This window comes from Nematolebias whitei, chromosome 21, assembly GCF_014905685.2.
Source record: "Nematolebias whitei isolate Nwh7 chromosome 21, NemWhi1, whole genome shotgun sequence".
Taxonomy (NCBI): domain Eukaryota; kingdom Metazoa; phylum Chordata; class Actinopteri; order Cyprinodontiformes; family Rivulidae; genus Nematolebias; species Nematolebias whitei.
The window spans coordinates 4,337,542-4,357,825 of record NC_056518.1 but is presented as its reverse complement, the minus strand read 5'-3'; the positions used below and the strand labels follow the sequence as shown (position 1 = coordinate 4,357,825).

Genomic DNA, 20,284 nt, shown 5'->3' with positions numbered 1-20,284 from the left:
TAAGTATAAATTGACATAAAAGCATCAAAATAATCATTCCTATATCAAAGTGCAACATCCCTCCCCTACTATTTTACAAACACCACCCACCTAAGACAGCAAATAATCTAAGGACAACCTATTCTGATATGCAACAAGGGAAGTGGCTTTCAATTGACCATGTATTGCCTCAAAACCATCGCTAGTAAAATTTGCCAGCCTCTGTACATTGTAATGAATGTAATTTATCCTATCCACGTTCTTATTTGGGGTTATTGAAAAAATGGCATTTATTAATGGCAAATTCTCAAAACCCGTAGCAATAGGATCAGCAAGTTTATACTCATCTGGCACACATCTTGGTATTCCAATCGCACCAATCCACACAGGCGAGCCCTCCTCCAAAGACATTGCACGCCTATGCACATGGTTTGAGTATTCATCCTTTCTGGAAGTCCGCAGGGTTGGAATGACCTGAATAGGTGATATAAGACACAACAGCACATTGGCCCGCCCAGTTGGCGGGCAGCCAGCCAGCCAAAGTTGTCCCTCCACAGTACTACCATAGATCAGCTCGGTTCACAGATAATCTGGATGCAGTAATATTGTTTGTCAGATCAATAATATGGTGAGAGTGAGTGGATGGTACTGTACCTATGTCGTATCTCTGAGATGCAGTGTTATTATTCCTTACGCCAGTCGTATTTGTCATCAATGAAGGCTCGAAAAAAGGGGGTGTAATGTTTTGAGGAGCCACTGGGAAGATATTGTCCCAGCCCTCACATGTTCTATCCAGGTTGTCCCTCGACATCACTTGTAGTAAACAGTACATATCACTGTGGCCATCCTCAGAAGGAGTGTCATTCACTGAGTTTTCAAAAACCATATTCACCATAATAAGATTTGGTCTTGCTGGTGTACAAACCACACAATCTCCTGCCTTCGCTTGGGCGACTGCACGCTGGATCTGTTCTAACCACAGGTTCTTTTGAGAATAAACTGTCTCCATAAAATCATGTGATGCACTAGATAGGATTTTATCCGACTGCAGCACAACTACCCCCTCCTCCTGCAGTGGCAATTTTCCTTTCTCCTGTAGACTGGGCGACTGAATCACAATTTTTATCAACCTCAACGGATCGTATCCCGACACATCAACTCCTAACGTGAAATAAAAACCCATATTATCATTGTGTCCGTCGCAGCTTACTCCTATTCTGTCTATACTTCCTTTCTGTGCTGTGGTCGCATAAGGGTCGTGGTCAATATTCCTGATGGACAATAATAATGGGTTCTTACCCATAGTTTTTGAGTTAATAATCTGTCCTCTTGTAAGAGAAACCTTTTCCTTCAGTTCCCCAAAATCGCGGCCTGCTGCTGCCCATCCATCCGGTCTAGTTGTCCACAGCACTAAATCCCAATTTGGGCAGGAAGGGGAGACCTCTATCTAATCCGAACTCATTCTGCATAAATAAACATCATACCCCCTCCATGTTTCAGGTGTGTCGCCACAGTCAATTACCGAGCACAAATCGAACTGGAAGGTATAACTACTGTTAGCTGTGTACTGAAATACGATACCTCCATATCTCCCCACACATTTATTCGTGTCCTGATCACGAACTTTGTATTTCGTCCTAAAACGGTAACAATTTTTTGTGGGTACTCAGTTCTGATATTAGCTATTTCCAGATCTACATTCCCTATCGGTATCCTGCTCTCCATCCCCAGCAGTGCAAGTGTCACTACTGTAATAATGAAGGTCAGAACCCCCCAAAAAACCCATGTTTTAATGTTGCATCAGCCATAACTCAATTTACTCCTCGTCCTCCATGTCTTCCCCTATACGCTTTAGGTGTTCTCTGACTTCCCTGAGGTCTCTAACTGTGGGCGGCTCCCCTTTTCTGCAGTGTTATTTGTGCCAGTTTCTGCTTATTTTTGTGTGTTCATCATCTAGCCAGACTCTCAGGCTGTATTTTGTGGAGCTTACCACCTTGAAAGGTCCTATCCACCTTGGTTTGTACCAGGTCCAGTGGAAAATTTTTCTGTACACCCACTCTCCTTCAACAATCTCCTGTGGATCTTCACTCATTGGATCTTTAGCGAGGACCTCCTGTACATTGTGAGACAAGAACTTCACAGCAGACTACAACTGATGAATGTACGATTCCATTTCTTCCCCTTGTGAGTCCAAATCTGGTTCCCTGCCACTGCTCAACCGAGCAGTGAATGGACAGGGCATCTTTCTCCCTGTTAACAGCTCATGTGGGGTCAGCCCAATCTGTTCATTTGGTGAGGATCTGAAAGAAAACAGCACCAATGGTAGAGCATCCAACCATGTCATCTTTGTTTCTGTACATGTTTTAGCAAGTTGGTGTTTAATGGTTTGGTTTGCTCTCTCTGCCAAACCCTGTGAAGCAGGGTGATAAGCAGTACCAAATCTGTGAGTGATCCCAAAAAATTATTCTGTTTTTTTTAGTACATCAGATGTAAAATGAGTGCCATAATCAGATCTGATGCAATCAGGTACACCATAGCGTGGTATCAGATCCTTAGTCAGCCAATTTATGACCTCCTGAGCCGTTTCTGTTTTCGTTGGTATTGCTTCAACGCACCTGGTAAAAGTGTCAACACAGACAAGCAAATATCTGTAACCTCTTACCCTCTGTTTCACTCCCATGTCTGTAAAATCAATGACCACTTCCTGCCATGGTTTCATTGGCACAGGGAATGCTCCCATCTCCAGCTTTAATGTACTTTTGGGATTGAACTTTGAACAAATAAAGCAAGTCTCTACAAAATATTTACAAACATCACTTAGGTAAGGATGCCACCACTTTTGACTGATAAGATCCATCAGCCTTTTTCCCGACTGATGTCCTCTTTTGTGACCCTCCTCACATAGGAGGACAAGAAGACTAGAGTAGACCACAATTCAACCATCATGTGACTGCCACAAACCAGTGAAATTGCACTTAGTCGCCCCTCGGTCAATCCACGCCTGTTTTTCGTGGGGTGCAGCTGCCTTCTGCATGTCAAGTAATTCTGTCAAAGTTTTTTCTGTGTTTTTTTTCTGATTCATTTACCTTTTGTGTAAGTTGAAAGTTTTTTACAGTTTTTCTCTGATAACCGGCAATGTGTTTCGCTGCCCTGTCTGCAGCATTATTCCCCAAAACGATCCTGCTAGATCCTGCCTGATGTGCTGGGCATTTGATTATGGCCACCCTTTTAGGTATAGTCAAAGCTTCTTTTAATTTCAACATCTGACTCAAATGTTTCACAGGTTTTCCCATGGTGGTTAGAAAATCTGTTCTTATCCAATACTTTAGATCCACGTGCACCGCCCTCACAGCATAGGCATAGTCAGTAAAGATGTTAATGACACTGTTTTCATAAAGCTCACAAGTTTTGGTAATAGTCGTTATTTCAGCTAACTGAGCTGAAGCTGGAGGGGGAATCAATTCAGCTTCAATGGTCAACCATTCATTATCAGAGGATGCATCAGAGTTTCTGCACACAACAGCATAAGAAGCAACTATTCTACCCCCATGCATTACATGGCTGTGTCCATCAGTGAAAATGTCTTCACCCCCTTGTATCGCTTCAGTGAACACACTTGGAAAAATGTCCTTCTTTTGCCACTAGCGCCTCAATCGTGGGGGACTTCATCTGACATTGGGACTGCCATGGTGTTCTCTGAGCTCTTATAGTGAATGTTAGGTTGGAGTAGAATGTCCTGGAGCTTACTGGACCTCTGTTGGCTGAGAGTGAACTTATTGCTGGATATGTAGTTCATGACAGAATGTGTGGTATGGACCCTAACATCCTGACCTCTCGTTGTGTGTGATGTCCCCTTAATCGCTTTAGAAATGGTGCAAAGTGCTCTAGTGCAGCTGGGTTGACCTTTTTCTACTGGCTCCAATCTTGTGCTGTAATAACAAAGGACTCTCCTCCCCTGAGTACCAGACTGCCACAGTACTGAGCTCACAAAACCGTCTTTTTCCTTAGCATCAAGTTCAAACATTTTACCCAAGTCCGGAGATGCCAATTCGGACGCATCATGCAAGAGCTGCTTTAAACTCACAAAAGATGTGTCAGCTTTGATGGACCAGAAGATAGGAACTTTAAGGTCTGTGTGTACCCTACATCTGTCATCAGCCTTCTGAGTGGGGCCGCAATTTCTGTGAAATTTGGGATATAGTTTTTGCTGTAATTTGCCAAACCCAAAAAGGACAATTTCCTGCACAGTTTTTGGTTTAGGGTGGCTCAAAATGCTGAACTTATGCTTACTAGTCATCCCGACGCCTTTAGCTGAAACTATCCTCCCCAAAAATACCACACGGGGGCGACATAACTGTAGTTTTTCCCTAGAAACTTTAAATCCCACATCATTAAGCCAGATCAAAAACTATTTTGTTAATTGTGCTACATTTTCTTCAGATTCCCCAGCAATCAAGATGTCATCCACATATTGGAGAATGCAGCTTCCTTCAAGATGGACACTCTGAAATCATCTCATTAAAGTCTCCAACACATGATTGAACAAGGAGGGGCTGTCCGACAATCCTTGCGGCAGTCTGGTGTATGTAAACTGTTGACCCTCAAAAGTAAATGCAAATAGTTTTTGACATTCTGGAGCGATTGGAATGCAAAAAAAAAGGCATTCAAAAGGTCCAGAATGCTAAACCACTTATAGTTCTCATCCACATTAGACAGCATGATGTATGGATTTGGAGTGTCTAAGTTATAAGTTTTAAGGCCTGCATTTATTTTCCTTAGGTCATGCACTAGCCTGAAAATGCCTTTTCCTGCCTTCATAACAGGTGTGATGGGAGTGTTAAATTCAGAGTAGCACCTCACCAAAACTCCCTTATCTAACAACCCTTGAATAGTCTCCCTTTTGCCTTCGGTTTTTTCCCTAGAAAGTGGATATTGTTTCTGAAAAACAATGTCATCTGTTTTCATTTGCAAAAAAAAATGGGTTCAATCCGATTACAAAAACCTGCATCAAATGGGCCCCCTGACCACAGACTGTCTGGCACCTCCTCTAGTAAATGTAATGCTCTTCTTGAATCTGTGTTTTCTCTACCATGCTGTCTGCTGTGCTCTACCTTTTCCAGGGTCAAATCTAGCTTCCTTGAGTAATTCAATCGATAAGCATCACAACTTAGGCAGTAATCCATCAGTGGTGTACCTTGCACTCTGTTCCAATCTGTGGCTTCTATTGCGTCCTTTATTTTTGGGCCCAAATTCTTTGCTTGTCCACCTGTGGCTATCTTTAGTGTCAAATGAGGATGCATTTCCCGGCCTAACTGGTACAGCATCCCAACTTCCTCACCCAAATCCACTGCAGCAGCGACACCTTCTGGGCAAATGTAGACAGTGTTCCAGTTTACCCAAGGATGAGGTTCATCACAACTGTGTTGCTCCTGGAGCGGTTTAAATATGTCCTCCCATTTTTCCTCGTATGTGTCTATTTCTTTAGTCTGATCAGGGTTCAGCAAGTAGTTCAGCATAACATAGTCAGCTGGACTTTTGTATGGTCTCAAGAGATTAATCCAAATGTTCCACCTGTCCATTATCTCTCTCAGATCACATGACTCATTGTGCACGATTTTACCCCACCATAGATAAGCGTTTTCCTCTTGTTTCTTTTCCAGTTGGAGCATCTGGTTTTTATTATTTATTATGGATCTGAAAAATTTTACCGTCAGGAAAAATCACATCGGAGTACACTTGAGAACAAATTATTTTTGCCCCTAAAGCCGCTATTAGATCACGAGCCAAAAGATTTAGCGGACATTGTTTCTGGATCAAAAATTCATGCATGAATTCAATGTGAGGCTGAGTTATCAGGATTTGACATTTTACTGGTTGTGAAAAATAGCATCTTTGCTTCTCACCGGAAAATCCCATCATTTCGGTGTATTTTGAGGATACTGGGAGAACAATATTCAGAGTACTAAACTGTGCACCAGTGTCCACCATGAACGGAAAAAACCTCCCACCGATCATGATATCTAACAAAGGAGCTGGAAATTCATCTAAATATTTCTCCTCATGTGTGGGACTCCAGACTCCCTAGTATTGTGAAAATTGGCCTGAGTTTGGAGCAACATGTGTGGGGGGTCCTTGAGGTGCGTGTTGGGCTCCCTGTCTCTGTTGGCTCTGATTTTGTGTAAGATCCGGTGACGGCGGAGGATACCCAAAATCATTTTCGCCTAGTGTTAACCCTCCTCTGTTTTGCCCATTCTCACCCCATCCTTGGCCTCTGTTCTGTCTACAGTTTCTTGCTAGGTACCCCATTTTTCCACAGTACCAACACCGAAACTCATCTGAAGGTATTTGATCTCCATATCGATATCTCCCTCTCATACCTCTTCCCCTGTTTCTATTCGGGGCATATCGAAAATTCTTCGAGTTCTGATACATCTGACTCACTCCTATATCTGAAATCAGGGGTGGAGCCGTGGGGCCCATTTGTGCCATTGTATGTTCTTGTTCAGCCTTTTTGTTTTCATTAGCCTTCCCTCTCAGATCCTTGAGTTGCTCTTTCATCAGTTGCTCCTGTAATTTTTTGAATTCAGTCTTTTCCTTTTTGAGTGCCTCATCCTGTCTCTGTATGTGGTATATTAACGTTGCCATCCACTGCTCAAGTGCCATCTCTTCTCCTCCCACCATTTTTAGCATTTCTTCCTTCACTGTGCCCGTTTGGCTTTTTATCATAGCCTGTTTAAACAGTTTTTGTAGAGGTGGCGACAGAGGCACAACCCCTGTTTGTTCCTCCCACACTCTCAACATTCTGAACACATATTGTTCAGCTGTCTCTTCCTGTATTCTAATCGCATCATTTAGAATATTAGAATTTGTTCTCACTGGAAACATGTCTCTTAGAGCCAGCCAAAATCTCTGAGCCTGTCCCTCAAAAAGCGTGGATTGATCTAAATTTGTTGTCCCTGCATTTTGTTCCAACCTTAGCATCTCATGAGGTTCCAAGTGGGGTGACAAACAAGCTCTAACATCTCCCAGGGCTATTATCTGGCTGCTAAATGCTTGTAGGAATTATTTTATCCAAATGTGTGCCCCTTTCTTCGGATCGGGTAAGGTTGATTTCAGGAGTGCGTTATCTGCATAAGCTAGGGGATGGTACGTAGTGTTGTTAACCTGGCCTGCTCTATTACGTGTCACCACCAGAGGCAACTGGCATGTTGGGCCTCGGTCATGGTCCATGTTACTCCTCCGCTTTGTACGTTGTGGATGTTTTCGATAACCCTGGTCTTTGTCCACTACCATTGGTTCTGGGTAGATATTGTACACACTAGTCCTTATAGACACTCCTTCATCTAACTGCTCTCTCACATCATCCTCCTTTGTGTCGTCCTCACTCTCAAATAGGTCCCTACCTATCCGTCTGAGCTCCTCTTTCATTTCACTTATTTCCCCCAGCATGTTAGAGATCTCCGAGATAGGTGTTCCACCTTTTGTACCGCCCTCTGCTCTGTGTGTAGTTTGGTGTCCATCTCTGTTCTACCTGCGTCCCCACTATCGTCTGTCCACTCTGTACTCCCCTCAGAGTCTGCCCTATTTACAACTGGGCATCCCTGAACTTTAAAGGTAATCTCTCCATTTTCTATTTTTACTACCGGCATCTGACTTGAGTTAGGATTAATTTCACTAAATCCGACCTGTTTGTTGTTTTTAGTTGACAATTTAGCATTATTTTTGCTGCATGACTTATTGTGACTGCCTTGTGTGAGTGTGTGTTTTAGTTGTAGAGTTACTGCATGTAGGCTGCTTGAACTCACCAGTCCACATGTGGGCAGGGTCACCTGTTTTGTCAGTCCCCTTTAAGGTTGGGTTAGCCATCTCCCAAGCCACATTCTCCGGTTTGTCCTGTTGGGTCTTAAAAAAGTTATTGAAATAAAACCTTGTAAGGTTTAGGAAATCCTTTGCTCGCAATGCCTCTTTTAGTGCCTTTCTCTTCATCATCCATACTGCACCTTCAGCTTTTGTACGTGCCTGTGACAACCGGTTTTTCAATGTAGCTACATAACAACGTTGCTTTTCAATGCTTGGTGCAGGGCTATTTAAATCAACAAAAAACCCATCTGCAATGACTTTTTCTGTCTATTTATCAAATGTTTCAATTTGTCTCCTCGATTCTTGAAACGAAAGTGTGTTACGTAGTTTTTTCTTTCCTGCCCCGATATAGGCTCCCACAGAGCCTTCAGGCAGTTGTTCTTCCATCATCCTTGACCCTTGTTTATTACAGATAACAACTAGGCATCGTTTTTATCTTGATTAGATTAAAATTAGAACCTAAAACACAAACAAACAGAAACAATCAATCAAAACAACAAAAACCACTGTCTTTCTATCTTCAGCTGTACAAAAACCTAATCCAACAAAAACATTTTACCCTCTTTTGACCATGAAATTAATATTTATCTGTCCCTTTCTGCTTGTTCTAAAAAACTATCTGTCCCTGTTTTTAATAAATCCATATACTCATCTGCAAAAACCTTATCCAGCAAAAACGTTTAACTCTTTTTTTGACCATGAAATTAATCTCTATCTGTCCCTCTCTGCCTGTTCTAAAAATGTCTAATTATCCCTATCTTAACCATCCATATATTCTTCGTTTAGGTACCTCTTCTAGACATTCCTAGGGATCACTCTTCTTCTAGAATCTTTCTAGGGATCATTCTATAAATTGGTGTACTTTAAAGGTTCAGCCGTTCAAGCTAGCGCATCCCTGACTGAAAATAGACGAGAATAAAAATGTATATAAAAAAATAAAATAAAACAGCTACGTCGCTCGGGGATGCATAGCTGGCCAGTCTGTAATGTATTTTGTTAAATATCTTAACAACTTATGTTAGTTTAACATAAAAGTTAAAGTAGCACCAACTGTTAAAGTTATCTTAACAACTCCCCCGCCCAGGGGGAGTTGTTAAGATATTTCCTATTTAGACTGGTCCTATGTTTTGATCTGCTCAGAGACGGGATTATAATGAAATTATGACCCGGTTCTAACTGGGTTAAACTGGGCCAGCAAACTCTTAAGAGAGTCTCCCTGATAATTCAATATCTATCAAGAAATAGCTTAATCAGCTTGCCACATCACATAGGAAGGCTTTAAAGCACCGTCTCATGTTTTCCTTACACGTCAGTACACATAAAACCACACTTAGTCACTCTCCCTCATACACTGATAGGCTGAGCTCCCCTTCTGCGAAAGGCAGAGTCTAGGACCCCATAAATGAGTGACGACATGGGACTTCGGGGCTCTGCTTCTGGATCTGTGAACGCATCGCAGATTGTGTAGAGTCCAGCGCTGTGAAAATGTAATTTTTTCCTGCCTTATTCTAATATAATCGGTAAAACTTAATTGACGTTTCCTTGATTTATTGATTAGTATAGTGCCACTTCTGAGGGAGGTTCGAGCCCGGGGTAAAGACGTGGGCTGGAGGGGGTTTCCGGATCCGGTGGCCAGCAGCCAGCTCCCGTCTTTAACAGTTGGTTGGATGGTTTGGATGAGGTTATTATTTTTGACAATTCAGAGCTCAACAGGACAAAAACTGTCCAAACATAAATCAGGCTCTAGTGAAATTTTTAAAGGTGCCTCATTTGACAGGGGACTAGAGATAGTAGAAGGAAGGATGGTTTGAATTTTCTTTCTAATTGAAATAATTTTATTTATAAAGAATCTCATGAAGTCATCACTACTTATAGTTGTAGGGATACATGGTTCAACAGAAATGGGACTTTTAATTAGTCTAGCAATAGTACTAAACAGAAACCTAGGGTTATTTTTATTCTCCTCTATTAAAGATGAGTAATATAAAGTTCCAGCTTTACGGAGAGCTTTTTTATATGTTAGCAGACTATCTTTCCAAGTTAAATAAAATTCTTCAACATTAGTAGAGCACCATTTTCTCTCCTGGTTTCTAGATGCCTGCTTTAAAGTAGGTAACTCAGAATTGAACCAAGGAGCCAGTTTCCTCTGATTGATTACTTTCTTTTTCAGTGGAGCAATTTTATCAAGTGAAGTTTGCATTGAAGTTGTAAGATGATCAACTAGATGATCTAAGTCACTGTTCTCTGATGCATTACTCTGTAAGACAGAGGAAAACATTGATGGAAGAGATTGTTTAAATTTGGTTACAGCATTTTCAGATAAGCACCTGCTGAGATGAAATTTACTCTCAGTGACTGTGTAGTCATTTAATGTAAACTCAAAGGTTATTAAAAAATGGTTGGACAGAATAGGATTTTGAGGAACTATTACCAAGTCCTTAATCTCAACACCATAGGTCAGAACTAAATAAGAGTGTGGTGATAAGAATGAGTAGACGTGCGGACGTTTTGGATAAAACCAAATGAGTCTATTAAATTATTAAAGCTATGCTTAAGCTATCACTTTCAACATCTACATGAATATTGAAATCACCCATTATGATGATTTTATCAGGATTTAATAGTAAGTCGGTTAAGAATTCTGAGAATTCAGACAAAACTGAGAGTAAGCGCCTGGTGGACGATATATAACAACTAGTAAAAGTGGCTTTTCTGATTTCCATTTTGGATGAGAAAGACTGAGGGACAGCGATTCAAAAGAATCATAACTAATAACTGGTTTGGCATTAATCAATAATCCTGACTGAAAAATAAAAGCTACTCCTCCACCTCGGCCAGTTGTTCTAGGAACATGAAATTTTAAATAATTAACAGGAGTGGATTTATTTATACTAACAAAATCCTCCTGTTATAGCCAAGTTACTGTCAGACAGAATAAATCAATATGATTATCAGTTATCAGTTCATTAACTAACAGGGATTTAGAGGAAAGAGATCTGATGTTCAATAATCCACATTTAATGATTTTATGATTTTGCTCTGGTAAAGTAACTGTGTTTATTTTTAATCAGATTTTTATGATTTATATTTTTAGAGCTGATTTTTGGTTTATTTAATTTGAGCCATGGGCGAGTTGATACTGTTTCAATGGGGGTGTGGGTGGGTAACAGAGGAGAAGCAGCAGAGGGGTGTGGAGGACTAACACTCTGCTTCCTGGACTGGACCCTGGGTTGTCAATAATTTGGGGGATAAACAAAATCAGCCATATTTATAGAAAGAAGAGCAGCTCTGTCCAAAGTGGGATGGATGCCATCTCTCCGAATCAGGCCAGGTTTTCCCCAGAAAGAATTCCAGTTATCTATGTAGCCCATGTCGTTGTCAGAACACCACCTGGACACCCAGCGGTTAAATGACGATATACGGCTAAACATGTGTCTTACTTTCCCGAGTGAAGTAGGCACAGGACACATGCCACGCCCTCACCGCAGCCTCTCCTCCAACGGGTCTCAAAACTAATCCTATTGCTCAGGTATTACCTGCAGCTGTTTCCTAGGACAGTTTTAGTTTTAAAGCTGTGTTGAGATGATTCACCCAGACTGTTAACTACCTCCGATCCTTGCACCACACCCAAAGTCTCACCTCGTGCCTCGCCCGACCTAGCAGCAGGAGTGGGGACGTTTAGCAGACGAGGAAGCGCAAGTTAACGGTAGCTCATCTCCTGATTTAGCGTTGCAATTGTTAATCAATCTGGCGTTGTTTAGAGCCTAGACACAAGGCTCATGGATGTTGTTTTATAATCAAAAGCTTAAAAAAACGTTTAAAACCTCCCATGCTTCTGTTGTTTCTCTGAACCAAGTTTTCCACTTCCAAGAACAAAAGGGGTGTTGAAATAAGAATCCAGAATTTTACGTTTTGCTTTGCTTTAATCAATAAATTTTGCAGGGGAACAGCGGTATGCACAATAATGATTACATTCGATTACAAAGTGATTACATGATGGATAATTTTCACTCCTTAGTCCCTTTCCAGTTGTTGACCTTTCCTGGGCAAGGTAGATTTCCATCCCTGTGGATGGGCTTGAGACTGGCCCTTGGACTCCTCTCTGCTCGGCCTCGGACATCTTTTAGTCTGGCCGGCCACGCCCTGTCTCACTCAGGAACACAAGTACCCACACAGTTTACCTACTCTCTCTACCTGACCCAACACATTATTTCTCACTGCAAGGAAGACCCTTCTGCAACTCTGAGCAACCAGATTTATAATATAATTGATTTTTCTGCTTGTCAATTCATGCACTGCTGCTTTAAGGTTTTATTAAGGACTAAGTTTGAGAAACGTCCTCACCATTTTTCTGAATTAGCAAGAGGCAAATTTCCCCATCTCTCTTGGATGTGGGCCGTTTCTGGTCCTCGGTCTAGTTGAATTTGAAGAAAAAGGATTTAGGAATAATCCGGGCTGATGGGTTGATGAATAGTTCCAAAAATAAGCGTATTCCAACGGATTTCACCTTTATTCTTCTCCAGCTGAGCCAGTCCAACTTGTCCTATTATTCCACAATCGTCTCGTGATCCCCGCAGGTCCCGTTAGTTTCCTCGCACGAGTAGTGGGTCCCAAACAGCTGAGTTTTCACAGAAACTTCTGTTTATATAGCCTAATATTTTGACGTGACACCTCCAGACCGATCATGCCATCGGGCAAACCCATCCTTCTGGGCTGGGCTTGGACCCGACTCTCAGGCTCATCTATGAGGATCTGCCAGTCACTCCTCGTGCATATTAAAATCTGGGTGTATTTTGTTCAATTTTGCTCGGTCATGCTGAGTTGCATGTTTCTGATTAGCTCAGAGCTGTTTCTAGGGCTTGGCCTTGCATAATACCTCTGCTTGTATAACTTCTTCTAGAACATTCGTGAAACCACGGGGTCCTTCTTTCAACAATCAACAACATGAACAAGCTTAAAACAGATTATATTTTAAAATCACAAAGTTTATAATATTACTTGATTATCTACTTGTTTATTGATTTATTATAAACACATCTTTCTCATTCATCTGAAACTGGAAATTTTTATTAAAAAGAGAAGACATCTTCTGCTCTGCTATTCTCTTTGCGCGTGTGTGTGTGTCCAAGCAAGCCTGTGTGTGTGTCTATGTAGTTGTGTAAGTGTGTGTCATATACATTTGTGTTTATGTGGTGTGTAAGTGTATGCGTTTCTTTACACATGGTTTTCATTATCTCAGACTCCGAGGCCTTGAAGCGGGGCATGTAATGACATGTTCGTTTTGTAGGAACAGGCTGAATTCCGCACATCAGCTTCCTTGACACATGTCATCGCTGGTCAGGTTGGGGAGGGGGCCGGAGAAAACTACAGAGTCCAACATGGTGTTAGCAAAGTCACACACCGAAGCAACATTAATTTTAGTGACCTCCCATTGGTGTAACCGGGTGTCATTACCGCCGACATGAATAACAATCTTACCGTATTTAGCCTTAGCAAGCAGTTTCAGATAAGATTCTATGTCACCTGCTCTGGCCCCCGGAATGCATTTGACTATGGCCGCTGGAGTCCCTAAAGCCACGTTTTGGACTATGGAGATGCCAATAACCAGGGTCTGCTTCTCAGCAGGTGTGTCACTGAGCGAGGAAAATTGATTAGAAATGTGAACGGGTTGGTGGTGAACTGGGGGCTTAGCCTTAGCAGCACTACGCTTGCTCCGGACCGTCACCTGATCAGGCCGACCTGAGGTTCCGGCTACTCGGGGTCTGCTGGAGGACCGCTAACGGGAGCTAGCCTCTGTGGTTCCGCGCTGTCTAAGGGGACCTGGCTAGCTACTGGTTTTTCTACAACGCGGAGCCGAGGTTCCAGTTCAGACAGCCTCTCCTCCAAAGCTACCATAAGACTACATTTGTTACATGTATCATTACCACTAAAGGAGGCAGAGGAGTAACTAAACATCTGACACACGGAGCAAGAGAAAACAGAGGAAGCAGGGAGAGAAGAGCAGCCATGCTAAGCTAATGCTAGCAGGAGCTAGCAGAGCCAAATACACCAATAAAAATTGAGAAGTGTTGAAAGATAAGAGGTGTTTTAAGCGCTATCCAACAGTAGAAAAACAACTGTACTAAGTGTGTTTGAACTAGAATGAAAAACTGTGCAAAAGACAGATAAATCCAGAAAACAGAGACGACTCGAGCAAACAATTCACTCGAGCTACCGACAGAGAAACAGGAAATGACACAATACGTCTCACCACGAACGTGCAACATCACACCACAGGGATTGAAAAAGTTTGAGCCCTCCAGTCGATTTAGACCCCCTGACGATGTACCTAAAGTCTACAGTTACAAATCTTGGTTTTATGATGGACAGTGATTTTAAACTCGACAGTCAAATACATGTAAGGGCCACAGTAAAGTCTGGTTTTTATCATTTGAGAAAATTAGCAAAGGTAAAATCTATTCTTTCAAAACAGTTTGAAACAGTAATCCATGCTTTCATTTCATCATGGCTGGATTACTGCAATTCCCTCTATCTCGGAGTCAGCCAGTCCTCACTTGCACATCTGCAGCTGGTGCAAAAGGCTGCTGCACATCTCTTAACTAGAACACGCAAAAGAGAGCACATCACACCTGTCCTTGCTTCTCTCCACTGGTTGCTCATGTATTTTCGAGTTCATTTTTAAATTTGTTTGTTTGTTTTTAAGATTTTAAACAACCTTGCCCCACCTTATTTAACAGAGCTTCTCCACCACTACACTCCTACACGGTCACTCAGATCTGCTGACCAGCTGCTTCTGGTCATTCCCAAGAGTAAGAGGAAGCTTAGAGGAGACAGGGCCTTCTCTTTTAGTGCCCCTAAGTTATGAAACGCTCTGCTTTTGCGCATTCGACAGGCCCCTTCACTGTCCATTTTTAAAACCCGTCTGAAAACTCATCACTACTCATTGGCCTTCAACCCAACTGAGACTTGATTTTACTTCATTTTTATTGGTATAGATTTTTTTCTGTTTAACTCGTCGTTTTATTATGTTTTAAATTGAGTTTTTAGTTCACTGTGAGCTTGGCTTTGTAGCTTTGTTTCACCTTTCTTTTCTTGTTTTTAACTGATGTTCGGCACTTTGTTTCAGCTGTGGCTGTGTTAAAAGCGCTTTATAAATAAAGTTGATGATGATTATGCTGTTTTTATGACACTCTGGACGCTTGTCACCCACAGCAAGTATGCAACAAAGAGTATAAACTCAAAGCAGGGGTACTACCTGCACCCTCTTTCCTCTTAACATTATTATTTTTTTTTTTATCGATGACCTTGTCAAAGAACAATTTTCACGTGTTCTTAAAATTTATTTGTAAATACAGAAGTACCCCCGCCCCTCGCACAGTGATTGCTGGACATGGGCACCAGCGACCCCCGTGACCCAAAATGGAAGAAACGGGTAAAGATAATGGATGGATGGATACAGAAGTACAGTAATGTTTAACAAATGTTAGGACTCAATTCTATACTAACAAAATATATTTTATGTCATTAAACAACTTGTCTGGTTCTTCTCTTGTGAGCATGCACGTTACTTGCAAGGACAGACAATCACAACATGCTTACACAGCATTCAATTCTGTTTCTCAGACATACAACACATTCATCATCATTCCGGACAGTTTCTTTAAACACAAAATCGTTATTGGTAAGACCCTGTGTGACTTTTAGGAGAATGATAGCCCCTGGTCACCTGCCTAATTTGAGACCTCCAATCCCACATAATGATAGTCCCTGTATTGTGAAATTCTTTATCAAAAGGGCTCGTGAAACGGTCGGCACAGATATTCAGACCAGAAGGAAAAAATAAAACACAGAGGAAGCTGTCAACTGCTAGGATAAATTAGTGTCCTTTATTATCCTGCCACAGAGAACAGCCAAGCAAAAAACATGTACACTCTTAACACACAGATTGATATGAAATAACTTCTCACCGTGACACTGGCCGGGAAGTCGTTTTCGACCCAGGTAAAGAAGAATCACATCAAAATTGGTATATGGCATTCAGCGCGTGCTGATCCACACCAGGACTCCCAACTCTCTGTTGTCTGATACATTTCTTATAAAGGCTTCCCTGATCGCGTGAGAGCAGATCAAAGCAAGTTTTGATGGTTACCAGAACAACGGATCTAATTAAACCATCATCAAAAGCGATGGCTCATCCTTCCAGTAAGGAGCGCCTGTGACCGTAAAAGCGGGCCAAAGCTTCCAGGTCAAGAGCACTCCTAATGCTTATTAAAGCATTCCTAAAGAGCACTCCTCGTTCCTTCTGCAAACCATCAAACAGTGTCTAAATATTATAAGCAACACACACACACAAAGTATATGTTTGAACAGGCATGAAGGCGACCCAACACCTCATAATACAAAATACAATCCCTAATATGTGAATAACACGTTGTATAAGTGTGTTTAAATAAGTATAATATAGGTCTAGATTGGCATAAAAGCATTAAAATAATAATTTCTATATCAGTCCCTGACTACCTCAAGGTCCCCCAAACCTTTATTCTATTCTGTACGTCCTCGAGAAATACAGCAGGGTTCTCTGAACCCCCTTTTGATAAAATGACAGCCCCTGGCTACCTGCCTAATGGAGTCCCTTTGTGAGTCTCTTAATGATATCTTCCCAAAATAATAAACATATCGTAATCTTCTCACCTCCTCCATGCGGCTGCATTCCCGTTTGCCACCCACCACCTCTCAAAACACCAGCAGACCTTGCCTCCCTGAATTTGCAATTCATACTGGAGAACTTTCAGTTCAGATTAATTCTCCCATGGTTTCAAATCCAAGCCTTGTGGTTCCGAAGGGATGTTGGGGCCGGCACTCAAAAGACCAAAATGTTGGATAAAAATATCTTTGCACGATCTTATTTACTCTAAGAAGCCTCGGACTCCCAGCTGTATCAAATCAAATCTCTCCTCTCTGAGAGAGAAAAATAACTCTCTGACCTCACACACATGGAGCAACATTACAGTAATTTAACATTAGTTAGTGATAAACATCCTTGACCTTGTCCAAAATTCCCCTGACAGTCCACATAAACTCCATCATGTTTTTGTATTTGTTAACACTTGTAGTTTGTGTTAAGGATGACTCTCAGCTACTACTACATCCAATTTTAGCTTAACATCCATAAAACTGTTTGAGTTAGTCATTTTTGTTTGTACTTTTTAAATTCAGTTTGCTACGGTGGCTTGAATAGGGCCGACTCCAAATGTTAATCATTTTGGGGAATGCCAGGCTTTTAATGTGGAAATATTTCACTCTCCTCTGTAACTTTAATGTTTACTTCTGTTCAGGTTGTGATCAATCCAAATCACGAGGTGGCTGAGAGTGACTTTACCAACAATGCCATGAAATGCAACTGCAAATACGATGGGCATCGGATCTGGTTCCATAACTGCCACATTGGTAAGTAGTCCAAAACACCTCAACTATCCAGCATTTATTTCAAACGTTGTTTAAAAATTATACCACTTTGTGTTTTAATCTGCAGGTGATGCACTCAGTGAGGAGGCAGAGAGGATATTTGAGAAATATCCTGGGCAGCTGAACAACAGAATATCCTAATAAACATTGAACATACCAAAATCATAATGTGCTGATTGAAACGGAGACCTAACTAGCGCAGACAACAAGACAAAACCCTTTTAAACTAACATGGTAACATGGATCCCTACCATGTTATTTTTAATTAGTATGTTGTGTTGATACTTGAAATGGCAAATTGGTTTTCTCTAGCTGAAGTGAGCTTATGCTCATTTTTAATTTAGATTTCTTTAAAGCCATACAGTTTATGTAGGCCAATGTACAACCATGTTTTTTTTATTTTGCATATTATATCCTGAAAGAAATTACATTTTAAATTTTCTTTTACAACCCAATTCCAAAACGTTGGGATGTTGTTTACAATTAAATAAAACCTGACTGTTATGATTTGCAAATCATATAAACCCATATTTTATTCACTGTGGAACACAGTAAATATATCAAATATTTACATAAATTGTTTTGGGGGGTTTTTTTTGTAAAAAAAAAAAAAAAAAAAAAGAGTAATTTTCCATTTTGATAGTAGCAACACATTTCATATTTGGGTAGGGCCAACAGAAGGCTATTTAAATAATTGGTACAAATAATTAACAGCTAGAGCAGGGCTATTCAACTGGCGGTCCGAGGGCCATCTCTGGCCCACTTCATTTAAAAAAAAACTTTTTTTGGGTTCTGGGCTCTGTTTATTGCATTTATGATTCAATTCAAAAATAATAATAAAATAAACAAATTTAAAAGATAACCGATCATTGTAAACATTGGTTTATTTACATAATGATTTTAATCCCTGGATGTCCGGCCCCCGAGCTATTGGCTTTCAGAAACTGTGGCCTATGAGCAGTTTTGTTGAATAGCCCTGAGCTAGAGGATCAATTTACACTAATTAGGTTAGTTGGCAGCAGGTCAGTAAGAAAAGTGGAGCTTTTAAAAGAAACAGAATCACAGAAGATGTGCAGTTTTACAAGTCTTAAAAACAGTGGAACAATTTCAGAATAATGCTCCTTAGTTGAAAATTGGAAGCCCTTGAATATCTGCAGTTCATAATGTCAGAAAAAAAAAAAAAAATCTCCAAGCACAAAGATCAAGGTAAGATTGGTTGCTGACCTTTGGTCTCTCAGAGGCATTCAGAACTGTTCTGATTCTGTCCTGGACATCACGGCATGGGCTCAGGGAGATTTCTGAAAATAATTATCTATATAAACACACTTCACTGTGCCATCCACAAATGCTGGTGGAAGCTCTATCAGGAAGAACCTATGTGAACATCCATTAGCGTTGTTGACTGCTCTGGGTGGGCCAAATATCATTTAAAATTGACTTAGGCAAAGTGGAAAACTTTTCTGTGGTCAGACAAATTGCATCTTGAAATTATTTTTGGGAATTTAGGTTACAACGTCCTCAGTACTTTGAATAATTACCTAATAACTTTTTTTAAATGATATTATAATATTATTAGATGCACCTGTCGTTGTCTTTTACAGGAAAGGTCTTGCTTATTTCAGCAAGACAATGCAAACCTGCATCCATTACAACAGCATGGCTTCATAGAATGGTAAATGGACTGTATTTACATAGCACTTTTCTATCAAGATACTCAAAGCTTTTTACAACACAATCTGTTCCCTCATTTATCCATTCATACAGCACTCTACTAGATCTCTACAAAGATAATCTTAATATTTAGAGACTAACCAGCGCTTTAGATCACACTCATTTATTTTTAGAAAAAGTGGCAAACACCCGGGCACTCATTTCTCCGCCAGCTCAAGATGGCGCCGGTGTGTAGGGCTGCCCGTCTCTCGCTCTCTGCTTGTATTTTATTTTTGTTATTTTTACAATGGTTTGTGCAGTGTGCCGAGTCATATTTTCAGTATGATCGTCGGGCACTTTTGGAGCTCCGTACTTTTGCTGAAATTCCCGCGGAGTTTTTGAACAGCGGTCAGCACTCTCCCCCACCGGTCCTATCTGAGATTCCTGCGTTCCTTCTGCGTGACCCTGGCCTTTCTCCATGGAGGAAACGTCGCAGACATCGTGGGAAGCGTGCAGGGATTTTGGTGAAACTGAGGCAAAGTGTGGATTATTCTAACAGGACTCGCTCTGGATCTGATCATCTCCTCTCTGACCCGTGGTGCTCCCGGGGCCCAGCTGCTGGCCAGCTGCCCGCGCGCTCTGTCCATGGAAACACCTGGAGTTGTTTACCTGTGCGCCGCACCAGCAGACCAGGAGGAGCCGTTCTTCATAACCTGCGCCCGCTGGCGCGCGCGTCTCCCTCCACGGCTGTGCCTGTGTCGGACAATATCAAGATGTGTTTAATCAACGCAAGGTCTGTTTCCAACAAGACGTTTATCCTCAATGACTTTTTTAAAGATGAGGAGTTGGATTTTCTGTTCGTCACAGAATCATGGATTTCTGATGGTGAGTCCAGCGCCTTGGTGGAACTACTTCCTCCGGACTGTGTATGTTGCAATGCCCCGCGGCCATCAGGTCGGCGCGGGGGGGGGATTATTAACAGTTTTTAAAGCAAACTTTGCGTGTAAACAGTTGTCCATCCCGGTGTCCCGCGCCAGCTTCGAGCTGAGCGCCTTTGAACTTGGACACTCTCCTCCGGTCCTGTGTGCGCTCATCTACCGCCCACCTCGTTCTAAGGACTTCATAAATGAATTCTCTGACTTTTTGGCTGATATCACTCAGAGATACACTCACTTTTTGCTTATTGGTGACTTTAATTTGCATGTGTGTTGTCCGGAGAAGCCCTTGGTGAAGGACTTTCTAGATTTATTGGACTCTTTTAATTTAACTCAGCAGGTGAGCGGCCCCACCCAAGAACATGGTCACACGCTGGACCTCGTTTTAACAC

The 20,284-nt window shown here is 41.5% G+C and overlaps 1 protein-coding gene across 1 annotated transcript in view; it reads left to right on the top strand.

Moving 5' to 3' along the window:
• Positions 1 to 17,509, top strand: part of LOC119427474 (lysyl oxidase homolog 3B-like) — a 109,521-nt gene extending 92,012 nt beyond the window's left edge. Inside the window, exons 9-10 of the mRNA XM_037695100.1 lie at positions 17,178 to 17,289; positions 17,375 to 17,509. Coding sequence (XP_037551028.1) covers positions 17,178 to 17,289; positions 17,375 to 17,448 — 186 coding nt within the window. The 3' untranslated portion in view covers positions 17,449 to 17,509. The remainder of the gene's footprint in view (positions 1 to 17,177; positions 17,290 to 17,374) is intronic.
• Positions 17,510 to 20,284: the final 2,775 nt, after the last annotated feature.